General features: G+C 39.9%; 1 protein-coding gene across 3 annotated transcripts; it reads left to right on the forward strand.

Annotated features, from left to right (window-relative positions):
* Nucleotides 1-397: 397 nt before the first annotated feature.
* LOC108493775 (SERTA domain-containing protein 2-like) lies at nt 398-14,591 on the forward strand. 3 transcript variants are annotated; one of them, XM_017807543.1, is made up of 4 exons: nt 398-1,476; nt 1,672-1,770; nt 2,776-2,904; nt 10,878-14,591. In XM_017807543.1, the coding sequence occupies exons 3-4, from the start codon at nt 2,846-2,848 to the stop codon at nt 11,731-11,733; spliced, it is 915 nt and encodes a 304-aa protein (XP_017663032.1). In that variant the 5' UTR covers nt 398-1,476; nt 1,672-1,770; nt 2,776-2,845; the 3' UTR covers nt 11,734-14,591. The 3 variants fall into 3 exon arrangements, with proteins under 3 accessions (XP_017663032.1, XP_017663031.1, XP_017663033.1); XM_017807542.1 differs by lacking the exons at nt 398-1,476; nt 1,672-1,770 and adding an exon at nt 1,778-1,886; XM_017807544.1 differs by lacking the exons at nt 398-1,476; nt 1,672-1,770 and having other exon boundaries at nt 2,776-2,894.

Consider the following 14,591-nt stretch of genomic DNA (forward strand, 5'->3'; position numbering starts at 1 on the left):
AGCCCAAGGTTGTCTCTGGTTACCGCTGCCCACGGCCGCGGGAGGGGCGGGGAGGGGGGTCAGGGCGCGGGGGGACAGGGGGGGACAGCGCGGAGGGAGAAGGGGACAGCGGGGACAGGTGGAGAGGTGTCGGGCCCCGGGGAGCCGCGCTGGGCGAGGAGGGCACGGCGGGACCGCGGTGCGGGCACTGCGGCCCCGGGGGAGCCGCGCCGGGCGCGGGGGGAGCGCCCCGAGCGCGGCCGGCGGTGGAAGTTGTTCGCGCAGTTATAATTAGCCCGGCCGGGGTCTGTGCGGGCCGGGAGGAGGAAGGGGGAGGAGTGTAACTTTTCGCAGCTCGGGAAGCCCAAGGTTGTCTCTGGTTACCGCTGCCCACGGCCGCGGGAGGGGCGGGGAGGGGGGAGGACGGGCGGCCGCAGGAAGCACCGACGCTCCTTCCACAAAGGCCAAATGGTGGCAGGAGCCCGCGGGAGGGCGGCAGGAAAGGGCTTTCCCCTGGATCCCCAGCGTGTCCATCCCGGCACCCCCGATCGCTGCCGCTCGGTAGTTGCGACTTGTGTGTCTGCTGCAGTTACGTTTTTTAATAGCAGGTTTTTGTTTGGCTCAGTAAAACGTGTGTCAGTCCGGGCTGCGAGCAGGTGGATAGGACTGGGGGGGAATAAGCTCGGTCTCCTTTATGCGTTTTGTAGATTAATCTCGCTAGTAGATGCAGTTAATAATTTCTGCGCTAGTTAGGCCTGGAATTTTTCAAACTATGTTGGAACAGCTCGTTTCCAAAAACATAGGTAGTTTTCTGCTTTATTTTTGATGTGGCTAAAATTCTGTAGTTCAGGCATCTAACTGCAATGTGGAAAATACCATTAACATTGAAATGAAGGGTATAATCTCAAAATTCTAAAATGACCCCTAAACAGGTACTAGGAAGGGAAGACAGGGAAAAAAATTCATCTACTAGAGATATAATTCATAGTGATTTACAGCTACTGTGTGTCTTCTATAGTTGTTCTTTTTTGCCTAACAGATTGGAAAAACTAAACCTAATAACCTTACCTCTGTACTTCTTCCTGACACTCATCCCAGCCTGAAATCATACAGGGAAGAAGTCATAACCTCAACAGTTACTGTTGCAGGAGTCCTTTAAGTATATAATAAAGGAATTAAATTTGATAACTTCTTGACTTCAGCTCCTTCTAGCAAAAGATTGGACTTCTAAAATCCAATGAACAGTACTGCTTCGGGCTTTTTTTTTTTTTTTTTTAGCTAAGGTGCTAAAGTCTGAAACTTTTCAACATTTTAATTTGCTTATTAGCTTTTTTAGGATTCTTTAATGCTAAATGACTTCACATTCTAAAACATGTTCTTTTATATTCAGTGTATAGAAAATGCAGTGACTGCACACCTCTCCCTGTGACCTAACAAGTGCACTTTAATGAACCTCAATAGTGACCTTCTGATGTCCTGCTGTTTCAGAGCAAATAGGTTATGAATCTTCATTTGTCTCTTTGTTTGGGGCTTTTTAAATTTACAAATAGCATGGATTTCTTTATAATGGGAAAGAAGTCAGCTTCTAGGAGGAGGAGGAGGAGGGAGATGTTAATGTGTTTGTTGCTGTGGGTTAGATTTGGCTTTCTTAGGTCACCGGCATTTTACTGCTGTTTTACTGCATCTTTACAGTTCCGAGGTTCTGTAAGCGGAGGAGCCCTTTGGTAGCATCAGGCTATGAGTTGCTATGTAAGATGAACTGTAGGCGTTTACTTGCCCATCTGTCTCAATGTAAGACTGCCTTTCACTATGTATTATTTTCAGATTTGTGAAATAATGTATGAACTCTTGATTTTCGATCGTGAAGGACTGTGTTGACCCGGATAGTACTGATCCTTGCTCTTGTGGTACGTTTGTGAGGTGGTTTGCTGTAGATGGGGTCAGGTGTCTGTGTGTGTGTTGTGCACAAACAGGCATGTTAGGTCCAATCCTGGCTCTAGGCTGTTAGCCTATGTAAGGGCTTTAATTCTTGGAATTAGTAACCGTTTAATTCTTTAGGTGGAGGTGAGACCCCAAGAGCATGGATCATGCGATTCCCTCCACATCTCCTAGCCTAGTCCATAGTTTGCTGTCACTTCAGCCCTTTCACATTTCCCAGAATTTCCAACGCCTTGAGCTAATCCATGATTTAATCCATGTGGTCTCTAGCCAAACTGCAGATGTTGCTTTATCAGGGTTTTGATGGAAATGATGCCACACTGAATATTAGATGCAATCATAGGATACCTTGCCAGCTATCTTCTCATACTGGTTTTGTTTATGCTGAAAATGAGGAAAGTTAGGGAATTTAATAAAAATCTAACTGCTTTTGCAGCCTGTAAGTGTTAGGGGGTAATTCTGAAATGTAGTTCTTCACAGTGCATGGTATTATCTCCTGATTATCTGAGTCTGGAGGTGATTGCAAATGTAAATTGGTGTTCAGTAACCTGAAGAAGTATCAGTGCAAGATTTTATCCTAAAGCCTAACACTTAGAGGATCAGCATTCTGTAGTACTCATTTATGAAAGATAATTTCCACGTTTCATGTGTTTATAGGTGAAACTCTTAGGTTCCTCTTATTTCAGTGTATTCATGAACTTCAGTTTTCCTTGTTCACGTTTATCTGTTTTAATAGGATTTAGCACAAATCATTTAAAAAGTTGTATTGAATTGTGTGCTCAATGCTTCTTGTTTAAAAAAATAAAACCACCACACAGTAATGAAACACTCTGGTTTTGTTTTCTTTTTCCTCTTAAGTCACATCATCCTACCTCGGTGGATGGCTTGGCCTCTTGGGTAGTTCAAGACTCTTGGATGACCACGCTTTATGCAAAATCCAGAATCTTCCTGCCTGGACTCCTTTCCGTTTTCTGAGGGTAACTACTTGTATGTTTTTATGAAATTGTATCTTATGTGCATAGAGCACGTTCTGATAATTGGCTGCAGATGTTGTTTGTGGGTTAGAATGGTAAACTGAAAAATATCTTTTAAAAAAAGGGTATAGAATATAAAGTGAAGTACTTAGACTTAGTGAATCATATAAGCTCTCTGGTTTGAGTGTTCTGAATTTGCATTACTGCTTTTTTCTTTTTCCATTATAATGAGGAATTATTATAATTCAGCAAAGCATATTGCCATAAGATCACATTTTTCTTGGAAATTTGTTAACTAAGGCCTCAATCTCCCAGTGAGATCCACTGTTCAGCTGCTAAAATTGTGTTACAATCGTGTCTTGTGAGAAGGCAGCACTTTGGATGCTGATGTAAAGTTGTATGTTACGAGAGAAAGTTCAAAGTGATGTCTGAAAATTATGTACCTAAATACCCCATACAGACAACTAGAGTAAAGGCATGGTCCTCTATCAGGAAAAGAGCCTTTTTTTCTTGGTTGCTTTTACTGTTAATTGTCCATTTTTTCTGGTATAGTATGGGCATGCCAATTTTTATAGTTAATAAGGTTTGACTTCCTTTATTAGTGGGTCTTTTAGATCACTGTAACCCTAAAGTATATGTCAGTATTACATAGGTGAATGCATCTAGTATCTTTGTATTTGAAGTAAAGAGATACTGTAAACAAAACAGATTGAGAACTGTTCAGTTGACTAGAACAGTTGAAGAGGTATGTCATCACACTTGCAGTTCTAATGATCCTTTGCCTCTCCAGTGGGATGCTTTGGTGGAATGGTGGTGATTCAGTTCTCGTTGCTTCCTCTGTGATTCCTTTATGTTCTCACTTAATTACAGTTTAGTTTTGCTGTGGGAGATTCTAGGTTTGGTAAGTCTTGATCACGTATTAGCTTTTGCCAACGACTGTTGCTCCTTAGTTTAAATGATTCCAGGCTCTTCTTCCTCTAAAAAAAAAAGAAATCCACCCAGAATCCCTGGGGAAAAAAGTCTGCTAAACACACAAATGTACACCTGTGACCTTTATTTGTAGATGTGAAACGAGATGCACAAGTGACAGGGAAGAGTGACAGTGATTTAGTTTGTTTTCTTTTAAGAATGGAAGTTTCTCTACCCAACACTGGTACTCCCTCAGCAGCTCTCTCTCAGCCTCCAGTGTTAGATATCAGCTGCTAAGAATATGGTTCATCTGCTGTTGCAAACAGCCTGGATCCACTGGTTTTAGCCGTGGAAAGTACACATCCTAACAGAGGAGTTCCTTCTCCAGAGGAAACTTCTATACTCTGAAACTTAGTTGGCACAGTTTGTAAAGCAAAGCTCTTACCAGTGGTTTATGTAATAAAATGGGAGTAAGGAACTTAGGAAGATGTCCTTAAGTGCAGGAATTTTCCAGATCCCATTAGACATAACAAACAGATTGTGTGGTTTCAAACAGATTGGGGGTTTCAAACCAACTTTGAAATCAAGGTAAAACTTACTCCAAAGTGCTTCATAAACCTCATTTCAGCTCCTAAAATAGTTGTGTATGATACAGGTTTATTCTCTACTTCCACAAATAGTGAGTGACACTGGGAACGTTATGAATTACAAATTAATTCTGTGCTAAATTCGATCTTCTTCTCATTCCTTTCCTATACTTAATGAATGTTATTCAGACTACTCTTATTTTCAAAATGTGGGGAAAATCATTATGTGTGGGGGTTTTTCTGTTTTGTTTTCAGGGTTGGTGTGTGTTTGTTTGGTTTTGGGTTTGTATATTGGTTTTGTTGGGATTTCTTAAGTCTGAACAGTAGCATATCTTGGTTCTGTGTTTCAGTTGCTTTGCTGGTAACAGACACGGGTGTATTATAGGTCAGGATTTGTTGATCAAGAAGTTGACATTAATTCTCCTCTCTTTGAGCAGCTATTTTCTGGTAATTTCTAACTCCAGTGAAGAAGTTGTTGCATAGGAGTTTTGGTATGGGAGTAAGCTGGTAGGACTGCACTCCTCCCTGTATGCACACTTTTAGTCACTTGTGCCTTCTCCAGCAGTTACTCATCCTGGCTAAACTGGGGCAGGGCTGAGGGGGGTGGGGAGGCAGTGGACTTGAATACATTTTCATATGTTTGAAAGTTGTCTCCAGGTCCAAATTACTTTTTACTTTGGGTGTTTTCTAAGGTGTTTAAATCCTCCTTCTCTCACTTCCTCTGAATTTTTGCTGGCAGCCAAGATGTGATGTTGTGGGGACCTCCAGCACTTGCTGAGGACACCAGATCAGATGCACTGTTCTGTGTGGTCTGACAGCTTACTGTGTTACGTAAGTCATGTTCAAGTGATCAGTGCTAAGTCCGGATGGGAGGAAGGGATTTGTGCTCTGTCTGTTCACTGTACCTTCAGCCTTCCCATTTTCTTGTGCAGCTGGATATTTGTGGATATACGTGGATAAATATGGTATACGAGTCAATAGCCAGTCCGCCACTTAATTAAAATTATTCACGAAGTTGTGTTGCCTAAGCTAAGATGTGTGTCAGGTAGGGGAAGGGTTATCATTAAAAACAGTATGCAGCATACATCAAATAATTCTGGGAAGTAACTGTAACTGTTGGGATGTTTGTCTTCCTTTGCACTTCCTGCAGATAGATGTGTACTTGTGAGATGTGTCCGTGGAAGAGAGGGGAGAGCAGGACGTCAGGTTATCAGCCAGCCTGGGTCAACCTCTAACACAAGTCTACAATCCAGAGGCACTTCTGCCTGGGTTTACTGTTACATGGCTTCTACAGTTATGAGACAAAGGAGACTCTGAAAGGGAATTGACCAAATTACAGTAGCAAGGAGTCTCTAATTTTGATTTTAATACGTAAGTTGCATTACTAAAAACTGGACAGGCAGCTTTCACTCATGAGGTTCTTACATCTCTGCAGAGCTGGTATTTCTGTCCCACAAGAAAAAGTAATATTTCACTTTGAGACAGTCTTGGGCTGAAAAATGAAACAGTGTGGGTGCATGGAAAGGGTCAAGCAAATCTGAATTTAGTAATGTTCTAAAAAGAAAAACCAGAAGGGACCACTATCAATTAAATTATTTTTATCTGTGTGGTGAAGGCCAGGTACTTTATTGAAGATCTTGCTATTTGAACATATTTAATGGTACAGTAATAACTCCTCTGTAGTTGACTACAGTGCTTGTTTTGTGCATGAAAAGTTCATGTTCACACAATACTGACCATGGCATTCATGTTTGATATACTCATTATTTTTGAAGCTTTTCTCTGCTGAAAATTTAAGCTGTGTGAGGTTCTGAGTTCTAAACATTGTTTAACTTGCTCTTCAGTTCCTCCTCATCTTCCAAAAAAGTTTTTAAGCAGTAGTTTGTTCAGATAGAAGCAATTGAAGGTTTTCACGTTTCATTATTCCTCGAGACTGTTTCCAGCTGTACTTCCCAACCATGTGCCAGTGGCAGCTGTGCTGCGCTATCAGACCCTGTGACAGATGGAGCTGAAATGGTGGCACGAGCCCTGTATTGTCCACGGCACGTCGCAATGTGAATTTTTCTTGGTAGCCTGGAATGTTTCTTCTGAGAAGCTGCACCCTGGCCAGGCCTGTTTGTTTGGTATTCTGTGTGGATTTGCCAACCAGGGACGTGCCTCTTCCCTCCCAAGTTTTTTCAAACCCCGGTGCGGTGTAGGATTACAGTGCATGGATGCTTCTTCCCATCTTAGCAGGGAGGAGTTTCTATGAAATGTCCTCCATGGAGGACTGGAAGAAACTGAGGAATATGCTGTCAGGGGCAGAATTTCTACGTACAGACTCCATTGTAGTTCAGTGATGTGAATAGACAGTGTGGTACTCCTAAATATTGAGTTCACTCTGCTTCCTTTTCTCTGTGTCTGCAAGGTAATTTTAATTAAAAAAGCATTCTGCCATAAATGGCCTGTGGCTCAGTTTGCATTACTATAATCAGAGAAGATGAGAAAATTCCAGAAAAAAAGTTATTGAGATGTGTTGTTCCTCATTGTTCCTGTTTTTTTTTCACGACAAAAGAGTCTAAAATAGATAATCTGAACTCAAAAGAAAATTTGGTTGTGGAACTTTTTCAGGCTTCAAGAAAAGGGTGACTTGCAGCTTGCTGCTTTTATAATTGAACAGCAATGTACAGACCTCACATTTGAAGTTGGCATAAACTTTTAATTTTTGTTCAGTTTATTTACTTACGAATTACAGAGTTATCAGATTGGCACGTTCCAAAATCCTGTTACTTGATCCATTCTTTTTTTTGAGATCGGAGTAGATTCCAGGAATTGGGCTGGAGTAAGGAAGAGTGCAGTTTCTAGAGACTCTTTGTACTTTGGTGTGCCCAGATTGTGCTCCTGTGAACTGGCTGTGCTGTTGTGTCAGCTGATGGAAGGGCTGACACTGTGCAGCAGCCGCTCGTGCTCTGGGCATGGCAGTGTAGGGTTGTGTGTGTTTGCTCTCCTTACTGCCCAAAACTGAAGTGGGGTGAGCATTGCATAACTAAATAATGTGATCAGCATCTTCTGTTGCAAAGTAATGCTGTCAAAGAGAGCATTTGAGAGCGTGAATTTTGGGTTTGGGAGGTGATGTCTACACAGGGCTAGAAAAGGACAAGCTGCTTAAAAAATACGGAGTAGTTTGTTAAGGATCTGACCCTGTCAGAAATCCTTGTGTTAGAAAGTAAAGCAAAAGGCCTGATAAAATGTAGATTAGCTGGTAACAAAGGGGCTTTGTGTCTTTTGTAGGTCAGCAGCTGAGTGTGTTTGACAAGAACTGAAATTTAATGTCTCCTGTAGCAACGATGGCACTAGTCATTTTTAAATCCACTGTACCAATGGTACTCTGGTTTTTATTAGCCTTTCCCAAATTTTTGTGCAGCCTTTGAAGTCATTTAGCTCCTGGAGGGAGAGTTAGGGATCCTTGCAATTAGGAAAAAATCATGTTAAACAGACAGAAATTTTATACATAAGGTAGTGTCATGTTTGTGTATTTTAAAAAAACATCTTTGACATCTAGAGAGTGGGGAGTGTGTTAAGTACTTTTTCTGAAGTTGGAGCAAATTATGTTTCTTGCACTTCATTTTTCTAGTCGAGTACTGTCAAGCCCAAGCATTGTTACATATTTCTAGAATGCTCTGGGACAAATTTTATGAAGGAAATTTGAGCAATGAAAAGAAGGGTGTCTGCCTATATGAGCATGAAGTATTTAGTCTAACTAGGCTACTGTTTGAATTGAAAAGTCAAACATGTCATTTTAAGTTGTTTTTGTGAAATTATACATCATTGCATATGCTGGTTTGCTTGCTCTTTAAGCTTGCTTGCAGAATTTAAGTACTAGTACGTTTTTGAGATGTAAGAAATTAACATTATTTGTATAATTCAAATAGATAAGAATAATATGTCCTGTGTGTCTAACAAAGCATAAATATATATTTTTAAAAAATATTAAAAGCAGTAAATTATCAAATCCAAGCATTCTGAATGTATGAAATATCAGAATTACTGTTTCCTATATGGTTGTAATTTCATTCCCTTATGAGTGTGAATTTTGGTTTGCTTTAATTAATGGAGAGGAAAAAAAAATAAAAAATAAAGCCACCTAGTTTGCAGTGTATGTGAAAAATGGTACTTAGTGAATAAATAGCCATCTTATAGTAATGTTGTGAGGTAGTGCTTTAGGTAGTGCCCAACATTTAAATGCTACTTAAAATGGAGAGTTAACAATTTTATTGTGAGTTTTCTATGATTTGCAGGCACTGATTCTTTCATGATGAAGGTTGGCATATTTAGCAACAGTTTACTTGTCCTGCATAATTGTGATTTTCCATAGATTGTGTCAAAAATTATCAGTTACTGACAGTGTTGTCAGTAGTTTGAGGATGCCTGACACACACACACTGCTTCCCCAGAATACTTTGTTATTCTATTTCATGCCTGAACTTTATATCCAGATTTCTTCTGATTTTGTTTGTCATGGAGTGCTTAGTACTGGCTGGTTCTGTCTGCTCTAAATGGGGTGCTGGAATGAGGGAGCGATATGTGATCAGTGTGGGAAGATGACCTGGGTGAACAGGCACACCACATCCAGACACCTTCTGGTTTTTAAAGATATTCAGCTGGTGCTGTGGCAGTTTAGCAGAAAACTTCAGAAAAAAACCAGACTTCCAAAGTTTAAAAGCACAGCACTGGTAAAATTACGAGTAATTAAAGGTGAGGTTTTGTTGTTGTTGTTTTTGTTTCAAAAGTGTCGGTGTTAGTGAATTTAAAATAGGCCAAACTACTCCCTGTTAAATAGAAATGCATTCTCTGGAAAAGTTGAATTTCATCCAGGTACGTCCCTTAAAAAAAAAAAAAAAAGAAGTGTACAATTTAGAAGTCTCAAACCTAAACTCCTGTGGCAGCTGTCTGATTTCTCTTGTGTCTTACTGAGGAGGAGGCACTGCTTGCTTGCTCTTCTGTTCCTCCAGAGGAGCTGAGTTCTCCAACAGCCTTGTCGAGGCAGATGGATGCAGCCACGGAGCCCTGCAGTGCTTCCTGCAAATCTGGAGAAATCCTGAAAGTAAAGGAGGCTTTATCCTGCTGCCTTCTCCTTGTCCCCAAAAGTCTAGCAACAGGCTAGCAGCTGGCAGCTGCAGCCATCAGCTGAGCTGCTGCTGGCAGTAGCCAGTGCTCACATGAAAAGGAAGTTGGGAGGCCCTCGGCAGCATGTGGGGTCTGGATCATTGTGTATGAAGGATCTGCCCTTAATCTGCCACTGGGTGTCTAATTTATGATTGCTTAATTTTTTTTAATTGTTTGGCAGCGAGGTGTCAGCCCTGTGTGTAACCAAGATTTTACCAGTGTTTCCTGTGCACAGTATACATCTTTTTCTGTGTTCTATACAAGTCATTGCACAGTGCTTGTTGTCCCTAATGAAACACTTTAGATTTGGAATGGTAATTGCAAAGTACACGAGCAGATATTTGTTTGGATTGCCTGTATTTTAGGGGGGGGTGAGTGTACAGTTTTTTGTACCACAATGTTCTAGACCCACCGTATTTCAATGCAAGAGCACACAAAGCAGACTGAAAGCAACTAAATTCTATTTCTTTTCTTTGGTTTGCCAAAATTGGCAAATTACTTTTAAAATGCCATTCGATAGCCTCCTCCCTAATGTCCTTAGTGTGAAGTCAGTAGCAGATTGTGAACCAGCAGCCGTGAGCACTGATTGTCGCTCTGTGAGCTCAGTGGCCCAGCCAGATTCCTCACACCATTTAGCCAAACTACTCAGCTATGGAATGGATATAAGGATCCCATGGGAGGCCCTGCTATTGGTCTTGCTGGGTGGTTCAACTATAGTCAAACAACTTTAAGTCACCAAAGAAAAAGAAGAAAAATTAGTTCTATGGAGAGTTCTCAGAGACACCGAGCAAGACATCACAAATACCTTCATGACATAAAAATGGGTGTTGAAAACCAGCTTTGAAATATTAACTACTATACCTAGGAACAAATGTTAAAATGAAAATGGTGAAATATTCTGTATAGTTGTTATGATGCATAGTGTAAGCATCTATTTTATTTCACATAGATATTCAGATATTTCTCATTTATGAATTTTTGTACACTATATAATTTAAATGGATAGGAGGCCAAAAAGCTCACCTATTAAAGATTTTAAATAATTAAATTCATATTCTCATAGTGGAGTTAAAAGTAAATCTTAAACACAAAACTTAGAGGTATATAGCTTTTTAAAAAAAGAATTACTCTACTTCTTCCATATTTTCAGTTTAAAAAGAAAAAGTTGCTCTGAAACAATATGGAAAGTGCATCTTTTCAATGGAAGTAGTATTGAGTAGGATTTCGTTCTGTCTCTTGATGTTGTATAACATCAGAGTCTTAAGTTAACCAATACAGGGTTTTCAGAATTGTCTGTAGAGGTGATAATCTTGCCCAAGGTTAATTCACAGTTTCTCTCTTCCAGGTTCATGTTGGGGAGAGGTCTAAAGCGCAAGCTGAGTGACTATGAGGAGAACATGGCTGGTCTCTCGAGTGCCTTTGATTCCAGTCGAAGTCTGCCATATCCACTTAAGAGGCAGTTGGTGCTCAACATGTGCCTCACCAAGTTACAGACGTACAAAATGCTGGTGGAACCGAACTTGCACCGCTCTGTCCTCATCGCCAACACCGTGCGGCAAATTCAAGAGGAAATGAGACAAGAGAGTAACCAGCAGCCAGTTAACATCTGCCCTGGCATTACTCCTAGTTCTCACAGCTACCCAGGGATGGAGTCATCTGGGATTTCTCTTCAGTTGCCTTCAGGTATTAGTCAGCAAGAGTCCAACTGTTGCGACTTGCGGTCTGTAGAAGACCCGATTGAAAACAGCCTCCTGATAGTTTCAGATGATGACATGTCGTCTGCCATTTCATCTATTCTGAAGGATTTAGACTTTGTAGAAGATATAAGCCCTCCTACTTGTCTGGTTCCTTCTGGAGATGACCAGCCAAAGTTTCCAGAGAATACTGGTCTGAAACTAGAAGATGATAGGCAGGATTTGAAGGGAGCTGAATGTGTATTTGGTTCCTTTGAGATTTCAAATTCAACTAGTTACTTGAAGGATTTGGCAATAGATGACATTTTTGAAGATATTGACACTTCAATGTATGATTCAGACTTCTGTTGCCCTCCGCTAATGCCACCCAGATCACCATCTCTTGCTACAGAAGAACCATTGAAAACCTTTCCATCTTGTAATTCTTCTTCAGCAAGCAACATTCAGATATGTAGAACAGATCTCAGTGAGCTGGACCACATCATGGAAATTCTAGTTGGATCCTGATACTTGTTTTACCCAAAGATACTTTTTAACTGCCACTTTCATTTGGTTTCAGGATAAAAGCCACTGGAAAAGTTGTAAAGAATTCTTTAAGACAAAAACTACATAACAATTTGTCTGTAGTAGGATTTTCTAAATAATTCCAAAACTTTTAAAAACCAAAAAAGTGGCAGATTTTTTTTTAAAAAAGAAATATTTATTTATCAGAACTGTGCAATCATCATTTTCCTTCCAGGGTGTATGTGGAACAATAGGCACATACCCTCATCACCCCTCATGCCTCTTTCAATAAACTTTTTTATGTGCAATTTTTAATTTGACAGAAGAATTTACATGCAAAGCAAATTTCATATGAGATGATCTTTTACAAAGCCTCCACTTTATTTTTAATATCAGAGTCTATGCCAAGTTGGCATCCGTCAAGTTGCAGAGTTAGATCGTGTGGATTGCAGACACATTACTAGAGATGGGTATATTTTAAAAATGAGACACGCTTTGCTTTCTTTTGGTCAGAAAAGCAGATCAAGATACTTACCAACAAAGTCTCTTGCATTTTCTAAAGCATTCAGAACTATTTATTTTTGTAAATTTTATAGTCTTTCTACATTTTACTACGTTATTTCATCATAGTTCAAATATAATGGACTTCTAGTTGGATGTGTTTAGCACTACCTCTGAGCTGAAATGCTTTAACTCTTTCCAGTGCTTCATCTAAGACTGCAGATCTTTTTGTTTCTTTTTTTTTTTTTTTTTCTGGGGGAAAGTACTTCTAACTCATTAAGCTGATCCTTTGACAGTGACCTAGCTGATTTGTGAAATCAAGGGTATTCAATGTTTAAAAACTTTTAAGTATTTACAAATGTAATTTATATGTAGATTGTGCAATTTAACATTTTTCTGTCAGTATTATGTGCTTAGATTTTGAATAATCTTGGCGTTCTTTAAATTAAAACTTACTATGTACAGGTAGCTTTTTATTCTGTTTTGGAAAACACTGTCCTCCAGCCCTGCTTTCACTACAATGTTTTAAGATGATTTTTATGTGCAATATTATTTAAAAAGATACACATTTGTATACCTGGCATTGCGGGAAGGAACGCTTCAAACTTAAAAACCTCTAGCACCTTTGGAGGATACTCAGAGAGTCAACCATTTCTGTGTCCTTTAAGAAACAAAGCTGAGAACACTTGTTGCGACACACGAGTGCTCACTGCTCTGAGTGCTCCTGGAACACCCGCGGGTGAGTCAGTGCCGATGACTCAGTCCTGCCGTGCAGCTGCGTCCGGGAGAGCTCCGGGTCTGACCACAGGGATGCGGCGCCGGGGCCACCTGGGCCTTGGAACCATCGTGCTGCTGCCCCAGACCGTGCTGGGGAAGGAGGGGCACGTGTGGCAGGTGTGTGAATACGGATATACAAACACACTCATGAGCTGAAGACGAGATTTGCAGTGAGAACTGTTTTTCCGTAAGACAGTTTGGATACTGTGTCTCAGCCTGAACTGAGGTCTATGTCCATCCCTGCTACCGTCTTCTGAATTACACACTTGCACATTACTTTTTGGTTTGTTGTTGTTTTTTTTTCTCTTTGGTTTTTTTTAATGATAAAACTTTTACTTCATTCTTGAAAGCTGCAGCACCTGTCTTGAAAATTTGCAGTAAAAGCTTTGCTTTGGTTTGTTTGTATTTTTGGGGTTTTTGTTGTTCTGCTGAGACTTTTCACGAACTGAGCATCGGTAGAGGAAAAAAATGTTGCCTCTATGTTGCATCTCACAGAAGTTGAAATCCTGGCCCTACTGAAGGGGCCAGGGTGTCACCTGGTATTTCTAGTCTTAACTGATGCTGTGGCACACCTACCTTTTGCAGAGATCTCCATTTTTTACTGTGACTCTCTTGGTTAACAGTTAGCTGCCGATATAATTTGGTATCCCAAGCCAGTGGAGAACCATTTCAGGTCACATCCTTTGCAGCCATCTGGGTTGTTTAGCAACCGAAGGGTATAAATGTATTTATATGCATATATTGTATTGATTCTAATATAAAACTTCTGATCTAAAGTATTTTGAATTGCTGGATAAAGGGATTTGTTTGAAGAGTGTATAAATAGTTCTTGAAGAGGTACAGCTTCAGAATGTACACAGATTGTGCATTGTGTATAGACTACTCTGGCTTTTCCTCAGCCTCTTACTTTTGTATTAAAAATATGACTGAATAAATCCTTGAAATATTAAGGGCCTTCTGCACTGTGATGAAACAGAGTTGTGGTTAAAAAAGTCTTTAAATTCAGTGATGAGGGATAAAATAAAAAGACTGCATCTAATTTCTTTTTGCATTTAAAAATATGGAGTGTTACTATGCAGTAAAGATATTTTGGTATGAAAATCGTATCATGTAGCAAATAGTGAACACTTAATAAATCCACTTACCTTGCAGCACCTACTGAAACAGAACAGAAGAAAACTCGCTTTTCAACATTTACATACTAAAGATTTTTGTATACTGCAGAGAAAGATTAAATTGTTGGTAGATGTTTTATCAACAATTCAAAATGCAGTTTTTGTTCAAGTCCTTCCTACAAAGCTCTGTTTCTAATTGGTTGCTTGTGTCACAGTGCCAAGACCATGAGCTGGTGTGTAATGCAGTTCGGTTATGTATGGAATTATGTGCAAAGGGAAGTTTAATTTTTAAATATGCACAAACTAATTTTAAAATCCTTCCATGTAAAATGAAGTTAGAGGCTAGTTGTGGTGGACCTATTTATTGTATGTTTGGAAATAAAAGCCACAGTTTTGCAGTTTAACCGTTTATATTTTGAAGACTTTGGTACTTGACTGTTTTAAAAACAAAACAAATGTTGCACCTTG

This window comes from Lepidothrix coronata, unplaced genomic scaffold, assembly GCF_001604755.1.
Source record: "Lepidothrix coronata isolate B3197 unplaced genomic scaffold, Lepidothrix_coronata-1.0 Scaffold19, whole genome shotgun sequence".
NCBI lineage: Eukaryota > Metazoa > Chordata > Aves > Passeriformes > Pipridae > Lepidothrix > Lepidothrix coronata.